Source organism: Nycticebus coucang, chromosome 10, assembly GCF_027406575.1.
Source record: "Nycticebus coucang isolate mNycCou1 chromosome 10, mNycCou1.pri, whole genome shotgun sequence".
NCBI classification, from domain to species: Eukaryota; Metazoa; Chordata; class Mammalia; order Primates; family Lorisidae; genus Nycticebus; species Nycticebus coucang.
This window is the reverse complement of record NC_069789.1, coordinates 108279447-108306565: the sequence shown is the minus strand read 5'-3', so window position 1 is coordinate 108306565 and position 27119 is coordinate 108279447. Positions and strand designations below refer to the sequence as shown.

General features: G+C 43.7%; 1 protein-coding gene across 6 annotated transcripts in view; it reads left to right on the top strand.

The window, feature by feature from the left end:
- ZNF667 (zinc finger protein 667) overlaps positions 1 to 27119 on the top strand; it is a 52695-nt gene that overhangs the window by 9835 nt on the left and 15741 nt on the right. For 5 of the 6 annotated variants that reach the window (XM_053604789.1, XM_053604788.1, XM_053604784.1 and 2 more), the window contains 3 exons: positions 3210 to 3301; positions 4732 to 4858; positions 7863 to 8129. In XM_053604789.1, the coding sequence (XP_053460764.1) occupies positions 3269 to 3301; positions 4732 to 4858; positions 7863 to 8129 (427 nt within the window). In that variant the 5' untranslated portion in view covers positions 3210 to 3268. Of the gene's footprint in view, positions 1 to 3209; positions 3302 to 4731; positions 4859 to 7527; positions 7706 to 7862; positions 8130 to 27119 lie in introns of those variants that run through there. The other variant, XM_053604790.1, reaches the window with a different exon arrangement.

Sequence of the window (27119 nt, the reverse complement as noted above, 5' to 3'; positions counted from 1 at the left end):
TCTCCAAAAGACAGGTGTAGGGGCTGTGAAGTGGCCACCAAAAGGTTGGGGGTGGGGGTGTTCAGTGGAGGGTGGGTGGATGACGTAGCCACTCAATCCATTCATACGTGTGGCAGATGGGTCTCAGTCCTGGGTCCCTCGGGTCCCTGCTCTCATCAAGCCCCATGTGGGTGGTGTGGGGGGTACTAACCACATAAACACACATCAGCAGGCTGTTCTCAGGAAGCAACAAGTGCTGTGAAGAAAATGAAGTGAAAGGACAACAGTTGCCATGGTGTGGAGTGGCAAGGTCCCATAGGGGCTTAGTGCATGACGTCTAATTTTAAATTTGCCAACAGCCCCATTGAAAATGGGGGGGGGGGGCAGAAATTAATCATTAACTTAATTTTAATAACACATTTTATTTAAATTACTACATCTAAAATATTACCATGCTAATATGTAATCAATATAAACAGTCATCAATAAGATATTCTACATTCCCTTTTCATGCTAAGTCTTCAAAATCCTATGTAAATTTTATACACACGGGCCATCTCAAGCAGGACCCTTAATTTTCATCGGTGCTACCTGATCTGTACTTAAATTTCATAAAATTTGCCATTGGAAAACTAGAATCACTCCAGTTGTTCTAAACACAAAGTTTTACAGTCACTGATTTGAGTGTCAGTTTTGCATTTTAAATTCATAATCTTTTTTTTTTTTTTTTGCAGTTTCTGGCCAGGGCTGGGCTTGAACCCGCCACCTCCAGCATATGGGGCCGGTGCCTCACTCCTTTGAGCCACAGGTGCCACCCTAAATTCATAATATTTTTAATTAATTAATTAATTTATTTTTTTGAGACAGATTCTTACCCTGTTGCCCTGTGTAGAATGCTGTGGCTTCATCATAGCCCACTGCAACCTCAAACTCTTGGGCTCAGTGATCCTCCTGCCTCAGCTTCCCAGGTAGCTGGGAATTAAAGGTGCCCGCCACCAGACCCTGCTAATTTTTTTTTTTTTTTTGTAGAGGCAGAGTTTCACTTTATCGCCCTCAGTAGAGTGCCGTGGCATCACACAGCACAGAGCAACCTCCAACTCCTGGGCCTAGGCGATTCTCCTGCCTCAGCCTCCCGAGTAGCTGGGACTACAGGCGCCTGCCACAATGTCCGGCTGTTTTTTTGTTGCAGTTTGGCCAGGGCCGGGTTTGAACCCGCCACCCTTGGTATATGGGGCCGGCGCCCTGCTCACTGAGCCACAGGCGCCGCCCGCAGACCCTGCTAATTTTTTTCTTTTTTCTTTCTTTTTTTGAGACAGTCTTAAGCTGTCACCCTGGATAACTCTTGGGCTTAAGCAATGCTATTGCCTCAGCTTCCCAAGTAGCTGGGCCTACAGGTGCTTGCCACAATGCCTGGCTATTTTTTGTTTGTAGTTGTCTTTGTTTGGTGGGCCCAAGCCAGATTCAAACCTGCCAGCTCTGGTGTGTGTGGCTGGTGCCCTAGCCACTTGAGTTACAGGTGCTGAGCCTAATTTTTTCTTGTTTTATTAGAGCTGGGGTCCCACTTTTGCTCAGGCTGCTCTTAAACTCCTGAGCTCAAGTGATCCACCCACCTCAGCCTCCCAGAGTGCTAGGATTACAGGTGTGTGCCACCTCCCCTGGCCTTAATTTAATAATTTTAACAATAACTAACTTTTATTATTGTTTAAATGGTACATTACTTGAGACTAAATTCACATGAGTGCCTCAGTTGCACTGGTCTTATTTCCAGAACTCTGTTGTTGCATGTGGCTAGTGCCATTCACCTTGGACAGCACGGGGGTAGACTGATTCAGGGTGGAGACACTTCTGGACAGGTGGATAGAGAGGTCTCTGCAAGGAGGTAAAATCTGACCACATCTTACCTCTTCCACTCTGCCCACCCTCATCCACACTGCCATAATCTCCACCTAGATTTCTGCACAGCTGTCCAAAGAATTCCCTCTCCAGCCCTTGCTTTCTCCCCCAACACACATAGTTTATTTGCCACATAGCCACTCCCCAAATTTTTGTTGAATGTTAAGTCAAATATGTCACTCCTTCTCAGCTCCCTCTTCTGTCCCTGTATGTCTTGTCATACATAGGATCAGAACCAAGCTGCTCACCACCAACTTCCTGATCTGGCCCCTCCACACTCCAAGCCTGTGCCTGCCCCAGGGCCTTTACACTTTTGCCCCAACCCAGACTGCTTTTCTTCTGACACCTATGTGCCTCAAACTTGCTACATTCAGACCTCAGCTAGATGTTGCCTCAGAGAGGCCTTTCCCAACCACCCCATCATTATCCCCTGCCCTGCCTTTTTGTCCTTTTATAGCAATAACCTTGGCCATTATTGTGTTTTATGTAGTATATGGACTTGTTTTCCCTCTCAGGATGTAAGGTTCATGGAAGCTGGCAGTTTTGCCCCCTAATCTGCAGCTCAATTCCCTCCACCTGGGCCTGCTTCTTGTCCCTCCTAGGCCAGGCGTCCTCAGAAGCGGTGTGAATTGTATTTGTTCCCATTTTGTTTTTTACTTCAAAATAAGATATATGCAGTGTGCATAGGAATTTGTTAATAGGTTTTTTTTTTTTTAAACTATAGTCCGGCCCTCCAACGGTCTGAGGGACAGTGAATTCCCCCTGTTGAAAAAGTTTGAGGACGCCTGTCCTAGGCACTCAGTACTTGCCAAACGGATGACCAGGGCTGGGCAAAGTGGTCCACACCTGTAATTCCAGCACTTTGGAAGGGCAAGGCAGAAGGATTGCTCCAGCCCAGAAGTTCACAATCAGCCTAGGCAAATAGCAAGACCCAGTCCCTACAATTTTTTTTTTTCAATCAGTCAGATTTGGTAGTAGGCACCAGTAGTCCCAGCTACTCAGGAAGCTAAAGTGGCAAGATTGCCTGAGCCTAGGAGTTTGAGGTTCCAGTGAACTGTGATCACGCCATTGCACTCCAGCTTGGGTTGACAGAGACTGTCTCTTAAAAAGTTTTTTATAAATGGATGACCAGGTGTCTGCATAGCCCTCATTTGCCCCTGAGAGCCTGCTGTGATTTTAGGAGCAGCGTTGGTGATACCATTCCCTGAACCTGGGAAGTGACATGAATACTCCAGATGTGTGTGTGTGTGTGTGTGTGTGTGTGTTTGTCCAGGGCCTGTGGACTCTGGGACCATTCAAAAGGCCCAGTCAGCCTCATGACCTCTCTTCCCCTCCAGCCCTGCCTTCCCCCTACTCTGTCCCTCTCAGAAAGAGGACCCTGAAGAGAGAGAAAAGGATGCCCACCACACGAGGAAAATCCAAATCCAAGGTAAGTGATGAAGCATCTTCCTTTAGGAATCATCGGTCTTGTCTTGTAAGATATGGACCACTTGTTTCCTTTCCATGGAGACCTCTACCCTGTCAGAGACCCATCTAGGACCTGGCCCCTGCTTTATTCTCATCTCTATGGAGGGCAGGAGCCTAAGAAGGGCTGTGTCTCTCTCACTATGTGCATGAGGTCCATTCAGCACCTCCTAGGGCTCTGCCAGTGCTAGGTGAGATGTCCTACCTGCAGGGAAGATGAGAGCCACTGTGGCTTCTCAGGGTAGAGATGAATGCCCGGTGGGGACCTGCCAAGGCAGAGGGGGATTCAATGCATACTTCAGAGTTAATCGCATTGTGACACTTGGTTTCTCCTTATAAAACCCGTGTTTATGTGGAGGATATCTCTCTAACTCAGCCTTAAGTCTGAGAGGCATCCCATAACCTGTTGAATGTGTTGGTGTCAGGTAGTGAGGCAATTCACTCAGTCTCCTGTGGTCGGCACACTTCACCACTACAGATAACCCCGTGGTTTCTACAACAGCATCACCAGTGCAGTGTTTTGCCCTCAGAGTTATGTACATTAGCTCCATCTTGCTGCTGTCAACAAATGAGACACAAACTTGACAGCTCAAAACAGGACACATTTATTATCATGCTAGTTCATGGCTTGGCTAGGTCCACCTGCTGAAATCCAGGTGTCAGATGGCTGTATTCTCATTTGGGACTCAAGTCCTCTTCCAGGCTCACTGGTCACTCACTGACCAAACTAAGTTCCTTCTCATACTTTCCAAGCAGGCCTCTTTTCCAACTTCAGGCTGACAACAAAAAGTAACCAAGCCAGATAGGTCAAGAGCAGGCTAATTTCCCTGTTTTAAGGTCTCCCTGCCTTAAGATCAACTGGTTACCTTGGTGACACCCTCACAGAACCTCTTGCCATGTATAATATATTCACATACCCTTCAGAGAGTGCATGGGCCTAGGTGCTTCAGTCATGAGTGGGGTTAAGCCCCAGTGTCCCTATTTGCCAGTTATAACACCTGCAGTAATTACCACACCTTCACTGGGCCTCAGTTTCCTCTCTGTCACATTCTCTGCTCCCACTGGCAGTGCCTCTGTCACTAGTTAGCATGAGTGCTAAGTGAGCTATGCGGTCACACACTTTCAAAAGCATCTCAGCTTTGCAAATACCTGTAGTCCCAAGTTACAGTCTTTATGCAACATGGTCTTTAATAACAGCTGTCACATTGCATTTTGTTGTATTTATTTACTACACCTGCTCTTTTTGGCCTGAGAAGCCCAAATACTTCCCAAATGATTCCTGGCACCCTGTGTTTCTCCCCACTCCCCCCGTGTGGGCAGAGTCCACTGTTTCCTCCAGCCCAGTGGAAGCACACATGAGCCCATGGTAAATGGACTTGTGATTTTCCATTTCAGGCACCGGTGACGTTTGGGGATGTGGCCATCTACTTCTCCAAGGAGGAGTGGGAATGTCTGAGCTCCACCCAGAAAGATTTGTACCAAGAGGTCATGTTGGAGAACTATCAGAACCTGGTCTCCCTTGGTAAGGCCCTCCCTCCCCCATAATCCAGAACCATCTTGCTAATGTCAGGAAAACAGAGGTCACTCCAATTTTTTTATTTATAAATGTTTTTAAGTATTTATAACAGTGTTATTGCGATATAATTCACATAGTATACAATTCACCATATAAAGTGTATAATTTCATGATTTTTAGCATGTTCACAGGGTTATGTATCTATCACCATAATCCATTTTAGATCATTTTTATCACCACCAAAAGAAACCCATTAGAAATCGGTCTTTAGGCTCAGTGCCTGTGGCTCAAGCGGCTAAGGTGCCAGCCACATACACCTAAGCTGGCGGGTTCGAATCCCAGCCTGGGCCCGCCAAACAACAATGACAACTGCAACCAAAAAACAGCCGTGAGCTGTGAGCTGTGATGCCATAGCACTCTACCCAGGGTGACAGCTTGAGGCTCTGCCTCAAAAAGAAAAAAAAAGAAATCAGTCTTTTTTTTGCAGTTTTTGGCCAGGGCTGGGTTTGAACCCGCCACCTCCGGCATATGGGGCCAGCACCCTACTCCTTTGAGCCACAGGCACCGCCCAGAAATCAGTCTTTACACCAAGATTAGGCAATCACTAGTCCACTTTGTTTCTAGGGATTCACCTATTCTGGGCCTTCAGTCACAATTATGTGGCCACTTCCTCTGGCTGTTAGGCTATATTGCTAAGAATGTTCATGTATAGGGTCCTGTGTGGACTTATGTTTTCACTTCTCTGGGGTATATACCCCAAAGCTGTCACCCTGGGTAGAGTGCTGTGGCATCACAGCTCACAGCAACCTCCAACTCCTGGGCTCAAGCAATTCTTTTGCCTCTGCCTCCCAAGTAGCTGGGACTACAGGCACCCAGCACAACGCCCGGCTATTTTTTTTTTTTAGTTGCAGTCGTTGTTTGGCGGCCGGGCTGGATTCAAACCTGCCAGCTCAGGTGTATGTGGCTGTCACCTTAGCTGCTTGAGCCACAGGCGCCCAGCCCAACCTAAAAAAATATAATACATATATTTAACAGGTGCTATGTGTTAATAGCTGTAAAATAATTTAAACTCTGTAAAATAATTTAAAGATGTTTATTCTGAGCCAAGTGTATGTGACTGATGGTCCGGAGCACATATGTTTTAAAGAGGTTCTGAGAAAATGTGCCCATGGGAGCCTGGTCACAGTTTGCTTTTGTACATTCATGGAGACAGAAATTACATGTAAGATCACAATTCACTATGTAAAGAGCACACATTGGTTTGACCCGAAAAATCTTACAGGTTACAGTTGAGTTTAAAGATTCTTTGATTTGGGCGGCACCAGTAGCTCAGTGAGTAGGGCACCAGCCCCATATACTGAGGGTGGCGGATTCGAACCCGGCCTGGGTCAAACTGCAACAGAAAAATAGCTGGGCATTGTGGTGGGTGCCTGTAGTCCCAGCTACTCAGCAAGAGAATCTCCTAAGCCCAGGAGTTGAAGGTTACTGTGAGCTGTGACACCAGCACTCTACTGAGGGTGACAAAGTGAGACTCTTGTCTCTAAAAAAAAAATTCTTTGATTTATAATTGGTTAAAGGAAATGATGCTTTGTCCGCTCAGAATGTTTTAAATTGTCTGTTAATCAGAGATAACCCACCAGACATTTGCCAAAATTCAAATGATTTAAGTAAAACAATGGCCTGCAGGTGTGGCTAAGCTTCACCTTGCACAGGGTTAATGATTTATTATCTTATTGCTGTCAAGGGAGGGGGCATGACCAAGTGTGCCTGACTTCCCTTCTCCTCAAACTCAGGAACTCAGTTTTACGTTCTGGAGTCCCCTTAGCCAAGAGGAGTCCATTCAATTGACTGGGGGCTTAAGATTTTCATTTTAGTTCACAGACATAGTGCAGAGATAGTAACTGCTAGAGGCTGCCATCATCCATGGGGCTGCGGGGACAAAAGGATGGATTTGGGCATTTTAGGACTCAGAGGAAAGTCCCATAGAGCTGAGAATCATATTTCTGGGTTCCCATGATCCTGTCCTCTGATAGTCATTTGCTAGAGCTGCTCACAGAACTCAGGGACGTGTTCGTTGTTGTTGTTGTTGTTTTGAAACAGTCTCACTATGTCGCCCTTATAGTGCTGTGACGTCACAGCTAACAGCAACCTCAAAACAACTGGGCTTAAGCGATTCTCTTGCCTCAGCCTCCCAAGTAGCTCGGACTATAGGCGCCCGCCACAACGCCCGGCTAATTTTTGTTATTGTTGTCCTAGTTTAGCAGGCCCTGGCCGGTTCAAACCCACCAGTCCCGGTGCATGTGGCTGGCGCCCTAACCACTGAGCACTGGGCGCCGAGCCAGGGACCTGTTACTTACATTTACCAGTTCAGGGTGAAGGATGAGCAGCCAGCTGGGACATGTACAGAGGGCAAGGTATGGGGAAGGGGTGCGGGTCCTCCATACCCTGGCTGCGTGTACAACTGCATTGCGGATACTGCATTGCGGGTACTGCATTGCGCTCCACTTACGCAGCAACCCGGAAGCTCTCCCAGCACAGTGCTCGTAGGTTTTATGGAGGCTCCATCACATGGGCAAGGCGGATTAAATCATTGGCCATCGGTTATCAACTCAACCTCCAGCCCCTCCTCCCACCCCCGGATCTCAGGAGGTGGAGCTGAAGTGCCAACCCTCTGATCACAGTGTTGGTTCCTTCGGCAACCAGCCCAGTCCGCAACCAGCCCAGTCTTGGAGGCCTTGGGGACAGGAGCCCCCGGACCCTAGTCGCCTCATTAGCATACATAAAGACTCATCTGTACGGAGATACCAAAGGTTTTAGGAGCTGAGTGCCAGATAAAAGGGATGGAGCCCACAGGTACGTCACAGCACATACTCCGCAGCCTCTAGCGGCCCTTGGCATACTGCGTGCTCCCTTCCTGCTAATAAACCCTCACTCCTGGTTACACAGGGTGTGGCTCTGAATTCTGCAGTCTTCACGTTGTGCTCAATTCCCATGTTTGTCTCTTGTGTAGGTCTCTCTAGTCGGAGGCCAAACGTGATCTCCTTATTGGAGAAAGGGAAAGCGCCCTGGACAGCAGAGCCAGCAAAGCCAGCGAAGTCAGCCGCGAAGCCCGCAGCGAAGACCCCAGCGAAGCCCGCAGCGAAGACCCCAGCGAAGCCCGCAGCGAAGACCGCAGCAAAGCCCGCAGCGAAGCCGGTAGCGAAGCCCGCAGCAAAGCCCGCAGCGAAGCCAACAGCGAAGCCAGCAGCTAAGCCAGCGAGAAGACCTGGGGAGCCCGGTAAGTCTCAGTCCACAAGACGCCACACAGCAGGTGACTGGTGAACAACACAAACCATAGCTGATCTGGAGACCGGAGGTTCCAGATCAAAGCACAACCAGAGGCCAGGCACAATGGCTCAGGCCTTTAATCCTAGCACTCTGACAGGCCGATGCAGGTGGATTACTTTAGCTCACAGATTCGAGACCAGCCTGAGCCAAAGTGAGACCTCGTCTCTAAAAAAGAATAGCTGGGCGTTGTGGCGGGTGACTGTAGTCCTAGTTACTAGGGAGGCTGAGGCAAGAGAATCGCTTGAGCTCAAGAGTCTGAGGTTGCTGTGAGCTATGACGTCATGGTATTCTACCGAGGGTGCCAAAGTGAGACTCTGTCTCAAAAACAAAAAACAAACAAACAGAAAAAAAAAAACAAAGCACAGCCAGACTCAGTGTCTGATGAGAGCCCACTTCCTGATTTACAGATAGCACCTTCATGCTGTGTCCTCTGGTGGGGGGAAGGGGCAGGAAAGCTCTCTGGGGGTCTCTAAATGAGGTCTCATACATGAGGGCTTGACCTCAAGACCTAATCACCTCCCAAAGGCTCCACCTTCTAGAACCATCACATTGGGGGGTGGTGAAGATTTTAGTATTTGAATTTGGGGGACACAAACATTCAGTCTATTGCAGTGTAGAAGTGGGCATTGTGCACAAAAGTCCACATAGTTGTGAGGGGGGCAGCCTCTGTAAGATGTTGTTTTAGAGCCTTCCCCCTCCCAGACCTGTGCACAGAAGTCAGATCTCTCTAGTATGAGTCCTGAGGGAGAATGACAAGCATTTAGAAGCCTTTGCTAGGTCATAAGCAGTCTTCTCAATACAGGGTTTTCCCTGTAACCCTATAAAGTGGGTGCTATTTTTACCCCTAGGTTACAGATAAATAAACTGAGGCCTAGAGAGGTTTCATTACTTGACCAAAGTCACCCAGTGAGGATGTGGCAGAAGAGCAGGGTCTGAAGCCCACTCTCCACTCGTATCCAGAGTTTCACTCCCTCTGCCCCACTTGCGCTGCCCCATCAGGGAAGGTGTATGCCAACCTGATGATAACACTGATTACAATAATGTTCAGATCTGTACTAATTTTGTATTCTTTAAGGAAATATTTTGGGCTCAGCACCTATAGCTCAGCAGCTAGGGCGCTAACCACATACACTGGGCTGGCAGGTTGAAACCCGGCCTGGGCCTGCCAAAGAACAATGATGACAACAACAACAACAACAACAATAAAAATAGCCAGGCGTTGTGGTCAGCGCCTGTAGTCCAGCTACTTGGGAGCCTGAGGCAAGAGAATTGCTTAAGCCCAAGATTTTGAGGTGGTTGTGAACTGTGATGCTACAGCACTCTACCAAGGGCGACATAGTGAGACTCTGTCTCAAAAAAAAAAAAAAAGAGAAAAGAAGAGAAAAAATATATTTTGAAATCTTTTCTATAACTGTCCTTTTTGGCTACTCTTTAAGAACTCACTTCCTTTACAAATCAATTCCTCTTTGGTTGGCCAAGTTTTATATTTTTGTTTAAGTAGCATTCATTGAATTTCTGCTTGCACTGAACTGCTGTGTAGGGGCTGGGAGTCAGCAGGGGAGTATGAGCCAGGAGAAAAGGACACCAACCCCAGCACCTGACTTTAGTGACTTCTACTTCTGAGGGTGTGGGGTAAGCAGCAGGTGGATGGCAGCCCAGTGTAAACACAAGGACCTGTTTTCATTTCTGTATGAAAATGTCCTTCATTAAAACAGTTACAGAAGAAACTTAGCCACATTACACAAAATTTAGAAAAAGGAAAAGATTAGTTATGCAGCTCTACTTGTATATTTTCTGAGATTGACTATCATGCCTATTTTCATAAAATTCATGTATTTTTGCTTCTTTCACATTTTATTTTAGTGGAAATGTTCTGCATTAGTAGTCTCTCACATCCTGTTTTCATTTAGATTCTAATTTCTTATTAATACCAGCACATCTCTGTCAGTGGCTGGCTTTGCCTTTTCTCTGTAGCATCAAGTCATACAAGTGGGATTGACATGTCACAGGGTAGGACCACTTTTCAGATTCCACATGCTACTGAGTTGCTTTTCAAAAGAACTGTCAAATCCCCAGCCCCCAGAAGAAGCCAGGCACTGGGCTATTTCAGATGTGAAACCTCACAAAGTATGTGCATTGTCAGTTTGTCCCTGGAGGAAGGAAGCATGCTCTGAATGTCTCTGCAGGGACACATCTCCTGACACCTGCGCCTGGTCTCCCCATGTCTTTTCCCTGTAACCTTTTTCCCTTTGCTCATTTTCGTTTGTATCCTTTACACTAATAAATCACAGTCAGCAGTAGACCTTGACAAGGAACATTATCAAGTCAGCACTGTCAGCAGCAGTGAGGGAGGCATCAGTTTAATTTTCTTACTCTCTCATATTGGGTATTTTCATCAAAATGTATCTCTTAGCAGGGTAATCCTACCACTCTGAGAGTCTGAGGGAGGTGAATCTTTTGAGCTCAGGAATTCAAGACAGCCTGCACAAGAGAGAGACCCCATCTCTAAAAACTAGTCGGGGCTTGGTGCCCATAGCTCAGTGGTTAGGGCACCAGCCACATACACTGGGGCTGGTGGATTCGAACCCGACCTTGGCCTGCTAAAAACAACAATAATAACAACAACAACAACAAAATGGCTAGGTGTTGTGACGGGCGCCTATAGTCCCGCTACTTAAGAGGCTGAGGCAAAAGAATTGCTTAAGCCCCAGAGTTTGAGGTTGCTATGAGCTGGGATGCCACGGCACTCTACTAAGGGTGACCTAGACTCTGTCTCTAAATAAATAAATAAATACTAGTTGGGCCACTGTGGTTGGTGCCTGTAGTCCTAGATACTTGGGAGGCTAAGGCAAGAGTATCTCTTGAGCCCAAGAATTTGAGGTTGCTGTGAGCTATGATGCCATGGCACTCTACTGACAAAGTGAGACTGTCTCAAAAAAAAGTTTCTCTTAATTTAGTAAGAGAAGAGCACTCCGCATTTATTGAGAACTTACTATGAGCAGGTTCAATGCTAAGACCTGTGAGTTACCTCACTGAATCCCTGCATCACTTTCAAGAACCTCTGTCATTCTCCTGGATCACATGAGGGTTGGAGTCTCAGGTAAAATCCCTTGTGGGGTCTCCTGTGCAGGGCAGTGAGGATCATAATGGCAGTTTCCCTCTTGAGGCCTGTAGATGTGCAGGTCTGTCCAGACCATATAGTTGTGTGTCTAGTGTGTACATACAGATATTTTGTTTTGGGATAAAGTCTCCCTCTGTTGACCTGGGTTGAGTATCATGGTGTCATCACAGCTCACAGTGTTGCAGGAAGATGAGGCGCAATGGAGAGAAAGAGCACCCAAACACAATGTTTAAGAGGAAAAAGGCTTTTTTTCAGCCAGCGGAGCTAACAGCATAGAAGAATTCACAATGGCCATGCTCCCTGACTGGCTTGATCTTTTCCCTTTTTATCTCCAGTCAAAAAGTTCCAACCCATATGGGTACCTTTCTCATTGGTCAGTTTGAATCAAGCGGGAGAAGCTGTTCCAGGCCCCACAGAACTACAGGATTTCACAGAAGCGGAAATTTCCAGGTCCCGGGATAGACTTAAATTCCAAACAGCTGAGTCACCATGGTGAGGACCCTGCAGGTGTATCCTTGGAGTCTCCTTAAGAAGACTTATATTCTCCTAGACCTCACCTTCCCGGGTATCCTCTCTCATTCCCCCTTTTTGAGACTCCATATGTATTTTAATTTGGGGTCTCAATATCAGCAACATCAATACCAGCTTGACTGGCTTCAGGGGTTACACTGACTCTGTGGAGCAATTTTTCTTCACTACTTCTTTTGAGCACATTTTTTTCTGCTGCAGTCCTCACTGTCTCGGGTGCTCTCTATTATGCATTTTCACTTTTCACATTTGACTTTACATCACTTTTCTACAAAGTCTAAGCAGGGGTCCTCAAACTTTTTAAACAGGGGGCCAGTTCACTGTCCTTCAGACTGTTGGAGGGCCGACTATAGTTTAAAAAAAAAAACAAACTATGAACAAATTCCTATGCACACTGCACATATCTTATTTTGAAGTAAAAAAACAAAACGGGAACAAATACAATCACACCGCCTCATGTGGCCCTCAGGCTGCAGTTTGAGGACCTCTGGAATGCATAGAGGTATTTCTGATCTGTCCTACAGTTTCTTTCCCAGCTCCTTCTGCTGCAGCATGTTCACATGGTGTTGCAGGCATCAAATTCAGAATCACCTGGCTGGGCTTTCCTATTTCACTGGTCTGGACTAGTATTCAGATTTCAGGGACTGTGACTCCTCTTGAATTCTCAATGCAGGCCTTAATTGTACCATCATGGGGAGCTAACATATATATGGGTCGTCACTTTTTCCTGTGTCACATATGGAGTACTGTGTTTGATTATGAGTGCAAGCTGCCTTCTGGGTGCCTTCATATTCATAACAGCTATAAAGGAGTCACCTTTTGTCCTATTTTAGTCATGTGGGTCTATAGATCACATCCCTTTTCCCCTTTTCCCAAAGTCTAAAGTCCAATTAAGACAAGTCCCACGAGGAGCTTCCTTAGGCTTCATCTGTGCATTGACCAGCCAGCTCCCAATATGTGGCTGGAGCAGGGCAGGTTGACCATCTTAAAAGTTAGTTTTGCTTCCCACAGGGCAGTGAAGCTCTCTTCAGCCAGCTGTGATGAATCCAGGTGAGGATCCCTTCCAACTTTGCTGCTGTGCGTGTGGTCAGGATGATGGTGTAGGGTCCCTTTACCTTGGTTTGAGGGGGGCTGGGTTCTGATCCTTGACCTAGACTTGATCACCTAGAGAGAAAAGATGTACAGACACAAAAGACTAAACAGAACACGATTAATTACCCAATGGAAATTTTCCTTGCTAGTCTTCCTATGGCTTCTAATTGCCTATTCAATTCAGTCTCTCCCAGTTCTTTTAGGAGTCCCTGCTAAATTGCAGAGGATTGGTGGAGGCCTATATCCAATTAAGCTTTGCTTCCTGGCAGAATTTACTGATTCCTGCTCTTAAGGCCTCGTTCATGCCCTCTACCTTGCCCGAGCTTTGAGGCCTATATGTCACATATAGTTCCCATGTGATATTCAAAGCTTTAGCTAGTCAATAGCTTTAGATATTCAAAGCTTTGCACTATTTCTGTTATAAAGGCTAGCCCATTGTCAAATTTAAACCAGAGTGGCCACCTAAACCATGGAATGATTTCTCTGGGCAACACTTTTACTGCTTCAGGAGCCCTCTTCATCCTGGTGGGGAAGGCTTCCACCTATTCCAAGTATGTGCAGACCAGAACTAGTAAGCACCAGTTTCCTCCATATCTGGACAACTCAGTATACTCCATTTGTACATCTTTATTTTTATTTTTATTTTTTTAGAGACAGGGTCTCACTTTGTTGCCCTTAGTACAGTGCTGTGGCATCACAGCTCACAGCAACCTCCAGCTCTTGGGCTTAGGTGATTCTCTTGCCTCAGCCTCCCAAGCAGCTGGGACTACAGGTGCCTGCCACAACACCCGGCTATTTTCTATTGCAGTTGTCATTGTTGTTTAACAGGCCTGGGCTGGGCTCAAACCCACAGGCTTCATTGTATGTGGCTAGCGCTGTAACCACTATGGGTACCGAGCCCATTTATACATCTTCAAAAGGGGCTTCCCTGTAAGACTGAATTTCAGGTGGCAGAGATAGTCCCTGTGTAGCATTGTGTTGGTTGCATGCCACACAATGCTGGCTGACTTTCTTGCCAAGGGTGGCCAACAGGGGAATGTAAAAGCGTCTCCCCAGAAGTCTCTTAATTTTCTTTTGCCTTTGTCCTAAGTGCATGGCCTCATGCATATAACCTCTATAACCAACCTCAGATTTTTACACAATAAGCTTTGATATTTGGTGAGGCATGAGTTGGTATCCCTTTTGGTGTTCATAAGAGTGACCACTGCTGGCTTGGTGCCTGTAGCTCAAATGGCTAAGACACCAGCCACATACACTAGAGCTGGCAGGTTTGAATCCAGCTCAGGCCTGCCAAACAACAATGACAACTGCAACTAAAAAATAGCTGGGCGTTGTGGTGGGCACCTGTAATCCCAGCTACTTGTGAGGCTGAGGCAAGAGAATCGCTTAAGCTCAGGAGTTGGGGTTGCTGTGAGCTGTGATGCCATGGCACTACCCAGGGTGATAGCTTGAGACTCTGTCTCAAAAAAAAAAAAAAAAAAAAGAAACCACTGCATATGGTACCCAGTCTCTTAAGTTTTGTCCCAAAGTCAACTTATCAGCCTCTTGCATCAGCATGGGAGTGGCTTCAAGTGTTCTTAGCATGGGGGCCATCCTTTTGAGACCCCAGCAAGTTGCTGAGAGAGATAAGCAAGTGGTCTTGCCCAGGATGCTACATTCTGGGTGAGTACTCCCCCAGCTGTTTTTTTGGGGTTTTTTTGTTTTTCTTTTTTCCTGATATGTACAGTTCAAAAGGCTTGGCCAGGTCAGGGAGGCCTAGCAGTAGGGCCTGCCTGCAGTTTTTCCTTTAGCCTCTTGAAGGCTTTTGTCTGGCAGATTTTTACTCAAATGGCCCATTCTCTTCCCCCTTTGTAACTTCATACAATGTTTTGGCCAGTCTGTATGTTTCATACAGTCTTTCACAGAAATTCCCAGGGCTTTCATCTGGCTTCTGCATGACCTCAGCTACCTTGCATATGTTTGTGGCTTTCTGGCTCCCTTACACTGACAGGGACAAAGTCAAGGTTGGGTTCAGTGTAGGAAAATGAAACCATTTAGAAAGCCACCTTTGTTACTTACCACAGATCAGGAAACGTTATTGATGGGTATCTGGCCAGTTTTTCCAAAGGGCTTTTTTATTGGCCTTATAAAGCCAACCTTAATTCCTTATGCAGTCTGGACACCTCTGAACATGCTATTCCAGTCAAAGCCTTGGTAAAATAACCAGTGCCTTCATCATGTCCTATAGAACAAAACAGATTCTTATTGAACTTATGCAAATAACTGTATTGTCAGAAATTAAGAATACTTACAAATGGTTTTCAAATTAAAATCAAGGAGAGAGAAAAAAATAAATGTTTCAAATTCTGCCTATTAAGTATATACATTACTGAAAGCAACCAGTAGCTTGAAAGACAGAAAATGGTTTTCTTGACTTCTGGAAAACAGAACACAGAAAGAATTAGCAATGTTTCAAACAAAAAGCCATAATAAACCGGCCCAGTTCCATGTAACTGATTTCTGTTCTGTTTGAAGTTAGGTTAGTAATACTCATGGACATGTTAGCTTTCTGATTAAAGTTCTAGAAGTTTGCTTTTAGCCCAAGGGTATTTAATTTCTAAAGTCATCAAAAATTTGAATTGGAGAGAATTCGCCAGCCTTTCCTAATATTTCTCTTGAAAGAAAACTTTGGACTTTCCTAATATTTCTCTTGAAGGAAAACTTTGGACTCAGCCAAAACACTTTCTGAGATAAATTAAATTTATTACTGACAATATACACTAAGATCAATATTTTATTATATTGGAACATACATATAACTATAAGCCACACAAAATTAACCACCATTTCATATTGACAATATTTCCTATACATTTTTAACATACCAAATAAGCCTAATATGTCTTTTTCAGACTTGCAGTGGTCTTGATATTTCAAAAAGACCAAATTTGGCGCTGTCTGTAGTTCAGTTGACAGGGCGCCAGCCATATACACCTAGGGTGGTAGGTTTGAACCTGGCCTGGGCCAGCTAAGCAACAACGACAACTGCAACCAAAAAATAGCTAGGCATTGTGGTAGGTGCCTATAGTCCCAGCTAGCTTGGGAGGCTGAGGGAAAAGAATCACTTAAGCCCAAGAGTTTGAGGTTGCTGTGAGCTGTGATGCTACAGCACTCTAGCCAGGGTGACAGCTGGAGACTCTGTCTCAAAAAAAAAAAAAAAGACCGAATTTAGAGTTTTGATTTTGGAAGTTTTGTCAAATATCAAAGGCTTAAAACATTTATTTAAACAAGATTACAAGCCAAAATATTCTAAAGGAAATACATAGTCCCCTGGATCACATGCAAATTCCTTCACAAATTTCCCTTTTATGAGCCTTGAGCTTTATTCAATCCTGCACAGACAATTTATAAACATTCTAAACCTTCTAGGTTGCCTTATCACTTTCATAAATAACCATTCTGTTTCAGGACAAAATTTACTACACAAGATCCTTTTCTTACACAATCCTTTTCCTTTCTGTCTAATTTTTCTTACTCTCAAAAAATCACCTTTCACAAAACAGGACCACAGTTTACTATAAAGTCAATTATTCACTTGACTAAACTGATAATTAAATGTTAAAAAGGCAAGAGTCTTATTTTTTGACAAAGACTCAGTTTCCCAAACAATTTAAACAACCAAATTGTTAACATTTTACAAATGAGAGACATTTTGTGGAATATAACATTGATACAGGATTTTCCTACTCAGGGCTAGACACAGAACCCCCATTTTTAAGGCTCTGGTGAGCTCAGAAATCAGACTCCCATCTCTAGACACAAACAGGCTGCACCTTCAAGACTACACCCTCTGAACTCCAGCAAGGCCACAGACAAAGCAGCCTGAAACATTTGGGCTGGTTCCACCCTAATTAGGGAACATACACACTAATCTCCTCTCTATGGCAAAGACCTAATAACCTTGCCCCAAGGGACTACATTCATTTATGTGTTAAAACACTCATTCTTCTTATAAAGGTGCTTTTCCACACATCAAATCTTGGCTAAAATTTCTCTTAGGGCCAATATTTATCCCTAGACAAAGGACCCATGCAGGAGACCTCCAACTTGGGCCTCCTCTCTCCTGCCAGAAGCTCTGGCACTCTCTACTCCCTCTGCATGCCCCTCTGTCCAACAAAATTCCATTTTTTCACTAATCTGCGACCCGTGAGCTCAATTCTCGAATCCCCAAGATGAAGGAGTCATTGAAGAAAGAAATTCTGGTAAGAAAACCGCAACACAGGCATCCTTTCTGATGTCTTTTCATTGTCCCCCTAAGTCTCACATAACAAAGAGGGCCACCAAGGACCAGACCTGTGTTGGACATGGAAAGCAGAAAACTTGAATGTTCAATTTCTCTCAGAGTGGGGGGGTGGAATTCGAGCAGGGAAGGAGGGGCCATGTGGGCTAGACTGTGCCCTACAGCTGCTGGTCTAAGTATGGGGAACATGCCCTTAGTCCTCACACAATTCAGAGGCTTAAAATCAAGAACATAAACTCATAGTCGAATCTAGCAAACTTAGAAATATACAGAGGTGGGGCGGCGCCTATAGCTCAGTGAGTAGGGTGCTGGCCCCATATACCGAAGGTAGCAGGTTCAAACCCGGCCTTGGCCAAACTGCAACCAAAAAAAAAAAAAAAGAGAGAGAAGAAATATTACAGAGGTGGCAGTTTTATAATCTTCAAACATTTGAACTTTAATAACAGGTTTAAAACTAATTTTATCTTAAGGGATACTACAATCACTTGAACAATAAGACATTTGAGTTCTTTCTTTTTTTTTTTTTTTTTGTGGTTTTTGGTGGGGGCTGGGTTTGAACCCGCCACCTCCGGCATATGGGACCGGCACCCTACTCCTTGAGCCACAAGTGCCACCCAACATTTGAGTTATTTCTGTTCACACAAAGTTCTCCATCTTCCCAGAGATGTAGTTAGCACATAGCCTTCTGTAAACTCTTTTTCAAAATGCTTCAGCGCACTTCCCAATGAGGTGGGCTTTCCTGTGTTTCCCATTTCCTTCCCTCAGACAAAGCACAAATATGCTACAGATAGGATTTAAAAAAACAGGGATACAGTCATGGGCCAGTCACACAGTCGGTTCACCCTGTGAAAAGTGGGGGATTGGGGGGGACGCAAAACTCCACTTATTATTACCTGTCTCGGTTTCCAAGCACTCACGTGCATATAATTCCAACCCATTTCTTTTTTTTTTATTATTGCAGTTTGGCCAGGGTTGGGCTTGAACTCACTACCCTCAGTATATGGGGCCAGCACCCCACTCATTGAGCCACAGGCACCACCCTCCAACCCATTTCTTTTTTTGGCCGGGGCTGAGTTTGAACCCGCCACCTTCGGCATACGGACCAGCGCTCTACCCCTTTGAGCCACAGGCGCCGCCCTCCAACCCATTTCTTAACCTGGGCAGCCACAATTTCCAACTTGAACTGCCACTTAGCCAAAGGGGCAAACAAACACTCCCTTAGGCCTTGTGAGGGGAGGGCAGAATCCCACCCTCGGTGTTCTCAGTCACACCATACGTACACTCTCATACACCTCTCAACAGGCCTGCTAGCAATCTAATGCCCAGGGGTTAATCGGAACCCCGGATGGATCCTACCTTGCCTTAGATGTCTCCCAGTGCAGGTAACAGATCCTGTGTGCCACTTCCTCCTGGTGTTTGACTCCTTGAAGACCCGCAGGGGACGTCCTTTCTCTGCTCAGTTGAGGCATCCACGTGGGAAGGCCAAGGTACTTCCCTGGCACACTCAATGGTTCACGTAGTCCAGGCTCATCAGGGCCCCCACATGGGTGTCCAGAGGGTTGGCAGCAACTACCACGTGCGTCTGAGCCTGCTCTCTCATTGGGTGGTCTCGGTCAGGGAACCAAAAATGTTGTAGGAAGACAAGGCCCAGTGGAGAAAAAGAGCACCCAAACACTGCATTTAAGAGGAAAAGGCTTTTTTTTCAGCCAGCAGAGCAAACAGGATAGAAGAATTCAAAATGGCTGTGCTCCCCGACTGACGTAGTCTTTCCCTTTTTATCTCCAGTCAAAATGTTCCAACCCACAGGTACTTTTCTTATTGGTCAGTTTGTATCAAGCGGGAGAAGCTGTTCCAGGCCCCACAGAACTACATTCACAGAAGCAGAAATTTCCAGGTCCCAGGAAGTTAAGTCTACAAATTCCTAACAGCTGAGTCACCATGGAGAGGACCCTGCAGGTGTATCCTTGGGGTCTTCTGAGAAGACCTCTTTTCTCCTAGACCTCTCCCTTCCCGGGTACCCTCTCTCAACAGCAAACTTAGACTCCCGGGCTCAAACAATCTTCCTGCCTCAGCTTCCCAAGTAGCTGAGACTACCAGTACATCCACTAGTTTTTCTATTTTTAATAGAGATGGGGTCTCACTATTGCTCAGGCTGGTCTTAAACTCCCAAGCTTAAACAGTCCATCTGCCTCAGCTTCCCAGAGTGCTAGGGTTACAGGCATGAGCCCCAGTACCTGTCCTATAAATGGTATATATATATACCACAATTGTAGCAATAGAGTATTCTATATTTGAACTCTTACTGTTGCTAGTGAGTTGATACCTTCCAATGATTTTTTATTGTTCATTAATGTCTTTTTCTTTCATATTGAAGAACTCTTTTTTAACATTTCTTTTAGGACATCTCTGGTGTTGATGAAACCCTTCTGCCTTTATTTGTCTAGGAAAGTCTTTATTTCTCCTTCATATTTTTGCAGGATGCAGTACTCTAGGGCAGCGGTTCTCAACTTGTGGGTCACGACCCCTTTGGGGGTTGAATGACCCTTTCACAGAGGTTGCCTAAGACCATTCTGCATATCATATATTTACATTACGATTCATAATAGTAGCAAAATTACAGTTATGAAGTAGCAACGAAAATAATTTTATGGTTGGGGGCACAACAACATGAGGAACTGTAGGGTCACGAGATAAGGAAGGTTGAGAACCACTGCTCTAGTGTCAGCTGGACACAGTGGCTCATGCCTATAATCTAGCACTCTGGAAGGCCAAGGCAGGTGGATTGCCTGAGCTCAAAGATTCGAGACAGCCTGAGCCAGAGCAAGACCTTGTCTCTAAAAAAATAGCCAGGAGTTGTGGTGGGTACCTGTAGTCTCAGCTACTTGGGAGGCTGAGGCAAGAGAATCATTTAAGCCCAAGAGTTTGAGGTTGCTGTGAGCTTTGACACCATGACACTCCACCAAGGGTGACAAAGTAAAACTCTGTCTCAAAAAAACAAACAGGTGGCACCTGTGGCTCACTGGGTAGGGCGCTGGCCCCATATACTGAGGATGGCAGGTTCAAATCCAGCCCTGGCCAAACTGCAACAAAAAAGTAGCCAGGCATTGTTGCAGGCGCCCTAGTCCCAGCTACTCAAGAGGCTGTCTTCTCAAAACAAAGAGAATCGCTTAAGCCCAGGAGTTGGAGGTTGCTGTGAGCTGTGTGACACCATGGCACTCTACCAAGGGTGATAAAGTGAGACTGTCTCTATAAAAAAAAAAATAATAATAATAATAATAATAAATAACTAAAAAAAACTATTCGGCGGCGCCTGTAGCTCAGGGAGTAGGGCGCCGGTCCCAAATGCCGGAGGTGGCGGGTTCAAACCCAGCCCCGGCCAAAAACCACAAAAAAAAAAAAAAAAATATTCTAGGGTCAAGGTCTTTTTCATTCACCACTTTATTTTTTTCTTTTCTTTTCTTTTTTTTCAAGGCAGAGTCTCAGCATGTCGTCCTCAGTAGAGTGCCGTGATGTCATAGCTCACATGTCATAGCTTACAGCAACCTCAAACTCATAGGCTTAAGCAATTCTCTTTCCTCAGCCTCCCAAGTACCTGGGACTACAGGCCCCCTCCACAATGCCCAGCTATTTTGTTGTTGTTGTAGTTGTCATTGTTTAGCAGGCCCTGGCCTGGTTCAAACCTGTCAGCCCTGGTGTTTGTGGATGGCGCCCTTTCCGCTGAGGGACAGGCACCAAGCCTCTTCCTGTCATGAACCAGCGTGGCAAAGGGGAGCAAACCAGAATAGAATTGGTGGGGAATGGGGAAAATATAGCATAAGAGAAGACATAGAAACAAAGGATGGGACTGGGAGGACTGACTGAGTTGATGGCTGCAGCCATCACCAAAGCATAAAATCAGCTTTCTTTTATAGTATCTGTACAGGGTTGTCCAGGGGAAGTAGCATAAACAAAAGACATGTTTTTGGTCATACAGTATGATAAGAAGATTAAATGACTTGAATAAAGACAAAATCTTATTAATGGTTTCTACTCAACTTCATAAACATATGACAAGAAGTAAGAAGGGTAAGATCACAAGGATCTGAGCATAGCTGAGAAAACACAGGAAGAATTATGTGACTTAGTGGTTTCTACTTAACTTCATTAGCATATGACAAGTAAGAATGCAAAGATCACAAGGATCCCTGCATAGTTAACTAGACAAAGAAAAAGCTAATGACTTTTGGCAGAGGAAGCATGAAGAAAGGAATATGGCTGTTCCAGGAATGGGGAGAAGCAGTTGGGGGTTCATTCTCTGAATGTTCCCCAGGCTGTGAAGGCTCTGCCATCTCACAACCCACTCTCCACATCTCCTCTTTTACTGTTTGTAAGCCTTAATTCATGAACAGAGGTTTTTAACTGGAGGAATCATTTGGCTCCAACTCTGCAGAGGACTGAGAAGATACAAAATAAGAATATTAAAATTCCTAATATAATTAATGTTAGTGTAAGATGTTCATTTTTTTCCTAAAGGATTAAAAGATTGTAATTTATCAAAAATATCTTTAACAAGTTGAGAAGAACCATAAACATTCAGATGCGTTTTATGCACAGTTTGAATTTCTTGAATATTAAGGTTATTATTATTATGGGGTAGTATCATGGTGTGAAACTTATTAAGTTCAATTAAGGTTTGCACACCTGATTAGTCATACCATGGCTGAGTAACATAACAAAAGATGGTTGTTCAATACAGTAATAGTATCAAATGGATTAATATGGTTAACACAATTAGACAAATTATAATTTAAACAATTTAATGAGGGTCCATGTTCAGTTTTGGTTATAGAAGTATTATCAACTAGTAAAAGTCTGGGAGGTGAAACACAAGTTATAACATAAAGTTTGAGAGTCATTTCTCATCACTTCATTAGTGGGCTCCAGGACTTCCACTGGCTGAAGGATTGCTGCAAGGCACCAGAGATGTTTCTGGCTAACTCCTGATTCTGTTGTCAAAGTATTTAGAATCATTCTCTAGTAATGACATGATCATTAATGGTACAAGAGGCAAGTAGTCTTCTAGATTAGTCATGTAGTTTCTGATCATCTCCTTTGATAGGATGCGAACTGGAGTTATAAGGTTATATCACTTCATAATTTATAAATTCCTATTCAGGAAGCCAAGGAGGACTGTTAGTTGTTCTAGGAAAGATGAAAACTTGTCCTTTTCTCCATGTTAACACAGGATCAGGCCCTTGCCAGCTATCTGTAAAGGGGAACTTCACAGGACCTCAGGGTATGTAGAGGATGGAGCTTTCCAAAAATGTTCTGCTGCTGTGTGACCTAAAGTATCAACTTTAAAAAATTTTTTCAAGTGAAAAGAACATGAGAAAGAAGGTTATGTGGAGTTCCAGGATGTATCTCCCGCTTTTATAACTTTAGTAATTGAAGTTTACGGGTATGAAGAGCACATTTAACAATGCCTTGGCCTTAAGGGTTGTAGGGTATACCTGTTTTAAGGACAATGGAAAAAATTGAGCAAAAGAGAAAGTTTTGCTAGTGTAAACAGGACCATTCTGTTTTGATTAGTCATGGTATTCCTAAAACAGCAAAAGTAGTTAAACAATGAGCAATAACATGTCTAGCAGCTTTATCTGGGCGTGCGGAAGCAAAAATGAAACTGGAGTAAGTGTCAACTATAACAAATAAAAGAGAGTTTTCCAAATCATGGGAAATGAGTAACATCCATTTGCGAAAGTTGACCGGGTAATAGGCCATGTGGATTTACGCCAAAGTGAGGAACAGGGAGATGTTGTGGGCAGAAAGGGCAATTTTTTACTATTTGGCAAGCTGTTTTACGAGTAAGATGAAATTGACAGTGGAGGGCAGCAGCATTTTGATGATGAATAGCATGAGATAATTCAGTGGAGGATTAAGAAGTTACTGGAATGGGTGGCGCCTGTGGCTCAAAGGAGTAGGGGGCCGGCCCCATATGCCAGAGGTGGCAGGTTCAAACCCAGCCCTGGCCAAAAACTGCAAAAAGAAAAAAAAGAAGTTACTGGAAAAAGATGAGTGTGTTTATCAGCTAAAGCATTGCCTTGAGGCAATGGACCTAGAAGAGAAGAATGAGCTTGGAGGTGTCCTACAAAACATTGTCCTGGGTATGCACGGATAAGTTTCTGTAAATGAAGAAATTAATTAAACAAAGATTCATCTGTGGTATGTCCCATAAGAGCTATTTCAATAGTGGCTAAAATGCCTACTAAATATTTGCTGTCAGTGTAAAAGTTAAAAGAAGTCTGGGAGAAGTGAGTGAAAGCCATAATAACAGCATGTAGTTCTATACGTTGAGCTGAGGAATAAAAGGTTTTTTCAGTGAAAACTTCAGTGTCAATGGCCATACTTGAAATACCTGAAGTAGAACCATCCATGAATACAGTAGGGACCTGAGGGATTGGTTGGAAAACAATAGTAGAAGGAAAAAGAAAAGAAGTGATGGAAGTAAACTGAACAATTTTATCTGGAGGGTAATGACAGTCCACTTGGCCAGTGAAATTAGCACAGGCAGTTTGCCACCAAGATGGTATTTCCCAGAGCCACTGTTGTTGGTCAGCAGATTAAGGGATAATGATAAATGCTGGGTCGTGTCCTAGGAGTTGCCAAAGTTGTCAGCGACCTTTAAGAATTAAAGCAGCAATCATCTCATAATAGTTAAAACTCTTTTTGGTGTTGTTCCCAAACTCTAAAGGACTGAAAGATTGCCATCATAAAGCAGTGGGAGTATGAAAAGTAGGGAAGATTAATAGATAGACTGGAAAGTTGGGATTAATGTGGGTAGGTTGCGCTTGCTGTAAGGCTCTCTCTACTCTAGTAAGGGCTCCAGTTGCTGCAGGAGTTAAAGAACAGGAAGAAGAAGGATGAGTTGGACCTCCAGTAGTAAGTTTTAATGAAGGGCGGAGCCATTTTATATCTCCTAGTAATTGCTGAAAATCATTTAAAATAGTGAGTTTGTCAGTGCGGATTTGAAGTTTCTGCAGTCAGATTTGTCTGTCCTTAATAAGTTGACCTAAATGAGAGAAAGAAGGAACACTTTGTATTTTTTCTGGGGCTACACATAACACATAAGCGGTTGATGAGTCTTATAAATGAGAAAGAATGATTGTTAATGTAGAAAAATCAGGGTGAGAAAGGAGAGTATCATTCACATACTGGGTAATGTAAGCAGTAGGAAATTGTGTATGAATTGGCAATATTGCAGCAGCAAAAAATTTTTGACATAAGGCAGGACTATTAGCCATCCCTTGTGGAAGGACCGTTTACTGATATCACACAGGAGGAGTTCTGAAATTAATAGAAGGTAAACTGAAAGTAAAATGTTTATAAACATCCGGGTAAAGTGGAATAGTAAAAAAGCAATCTTTTAAGTTTATAATTACTAAGGAATAGTGCCACAGAATAGCTATTGGGGATGGAGTTCCTGATTGAAGAGGCCCCATAATTTCCAGGGTTTTAGTAATAGCTCTAAGGTTTTGTAAGTAAAAGTTGGGCAATTTTCTTTCTTTTTTTTTTTTAAACAGCTTTTTGTTTATTTATTTATTTATTTGCAGTTTTTGGCCTGGGCTGGGTTTGAACCCAGCACCTCCGGTATATGGGGCCAGCGCCCTACTCCTTTGAGCCACAGGCGCGCCCTAGTTGGGCAATTTTCACATCAGGAGAAATAGTGATGATATATATATATATTTTTAAAAAACTCCAAATTTTATTTAAAAACCATCATGTAACAATACTGAATTTCTTTTTGGTATACAGTTCTAAGAATTTTAACACACATATAGAGTCCCGTAACTGCCACCACTTTTGGGATAGTCAATTTCATCACTTCTCAGGCTCCTTTATACCATCTGTTATAGTGACACCTCTCCACCCTCAATTTCTGGCAACCACTCATCTTTTACCCATTACTATAGGTTTGTCATTTTGGGAATATCATATAAATTAAATCATGCAGTGCTTAACTTTTTGAAGTTATTTTCTTTCACTCAACATAATGCCTTTGAGGTTCATCCACACTGTTGCCTGTATCAACAATTTGTTTATGGGTAGTTATCTTAATCTTTTCTGGCTGCTATGGAAAAATACCTTAGACTGGGCAATCTATAAATGACAGAACTTTGTTATGGTTCTAGAGGCTGGGAAGTCCAATATCAGATCTGGTGTTTGGTCCAATATCAGGCACCACAGATGGCGCCTTTTTGGTGTGACCTCACATGACAGAAGGGACAAGCAAGCTCCCTTAGGCCTTTTCATAAGAACACAATCCCTTCGTGAGGGCTCCCTCCTCATTACTTCATCACCTCCTAAAGATCCTTCCTCCTAGTACTATTGCACTGCAAATAGGTTTCAACACATGGGCTTTGGAGCAGGACCCAAACATTCAGACCATGGCAGTAGTATTCCACTGTATACTTGTGCCCTAGGTACCCCCCTCCCCTTTTATTCACATTGTGTTTCAAGATTTTGGTACTTATGAAGAGAGCTGCATAGCAAAGTGTGTATAGGTTTTTGTGCAAACAACAGTGATGATATTTTGAGTAGTATAAGCTATAACTCTTATGTCTTTTACATAATCAGAGTTAATTACTCTTGGCAAAATAAAAAGACTTTCCATAGTTAAATTACTGCATCCTAAAAGAAGTCCCACAGGATTTTTAGGTAAAGGGCCATAAACACCTGTTCGGATAGCCTGAGGGCCCATTTCTGGTGGTGGGAATGAGGTTCAATCCTGTGTTGCCTTTGGGGGCTCTGAATAGTTGGGAAACAATATGGGGGCCAACTGAGCTGGAAGTGGTGGAAGAATTTTGTTTGGGGTAAATAGAATTGCCTTGACTGATTGGCTGCTTGTCTCTCAACCTGTTCCTTGCAATAGGATTTCCATGTAACTGATTTCTGTTCTGTTTGAAGTTAAGTTAGCAATACTCTTGGACATGTTAACTTTCCAATTAAAGTTTTAGAAGTTTGCTTTCAACTTCCAAAGTTATTTCCTTTGTAGGACAAACTTAGGATTGAGTCAGTTATAAAGATACTTTAAGATGAATTGAAAAGATACTTCTGAGATGAATTAAAATTATTCTGACAATATATACTAACACAGGCCAATATTTTATAATATTGGAAAATATATAAATATAATTTATAGAAAATTAATCACAATTTCATATTTGACTATTTTTTATACATTCTTAACATATCAAATAAGCTTAATATGTCTCCTTGAGACTTTTAGTGGTTTTAATATTTTAAAAGGCCTAAATTTAGAGCTTTAATATTGAAAGTTTTGTCAAATACTAAGGGCTTAAAACATTTGTTCAAAAGATTTTAAGGGCAAGGTATAGTCAATTGGATCATATGTAAATTTTTTCATAAATTTCTTATGCATTTATTCAATTCTGCACAGGTAATTTATAAACATTCTTAATTTTATGAATTGCTTTGTTGATCACTATTTAAAATAACTACTTTGGGCGCTGCCTGTGGCTCAGTGAGTAGGACGCCAGCCCCATATACTGAGGGTGGCGGGTTCAAACATGGCCCCAGCCAAACTGCAACAAAAAAATAGCCGGGCGTTGTGGCTGGAGCCTGTAGTCCCAACTACTTGAGAGTCTGAGGCAAGAAAATCGCCTAAACCCAAGAACTGGAGGTTGCTGTGAGCTGTGATGCCACGGCACTCTACCAAGGGTGACAAAGGGAGACTCTGTCTCTAAAAATAATAATAATAATAAAATAACTACTTTGTTTTAGGACAAAATTTATTATGTAAGTTTTTGTTTTTCTTACACAATACCATTTATTTTTTTGTCTAATTTTTCTTTTAAAAATTATCATAAAATAGGATTACAATTTACTATGAAGTTAATTATTTAATTGGTTAAACTGATAATTAG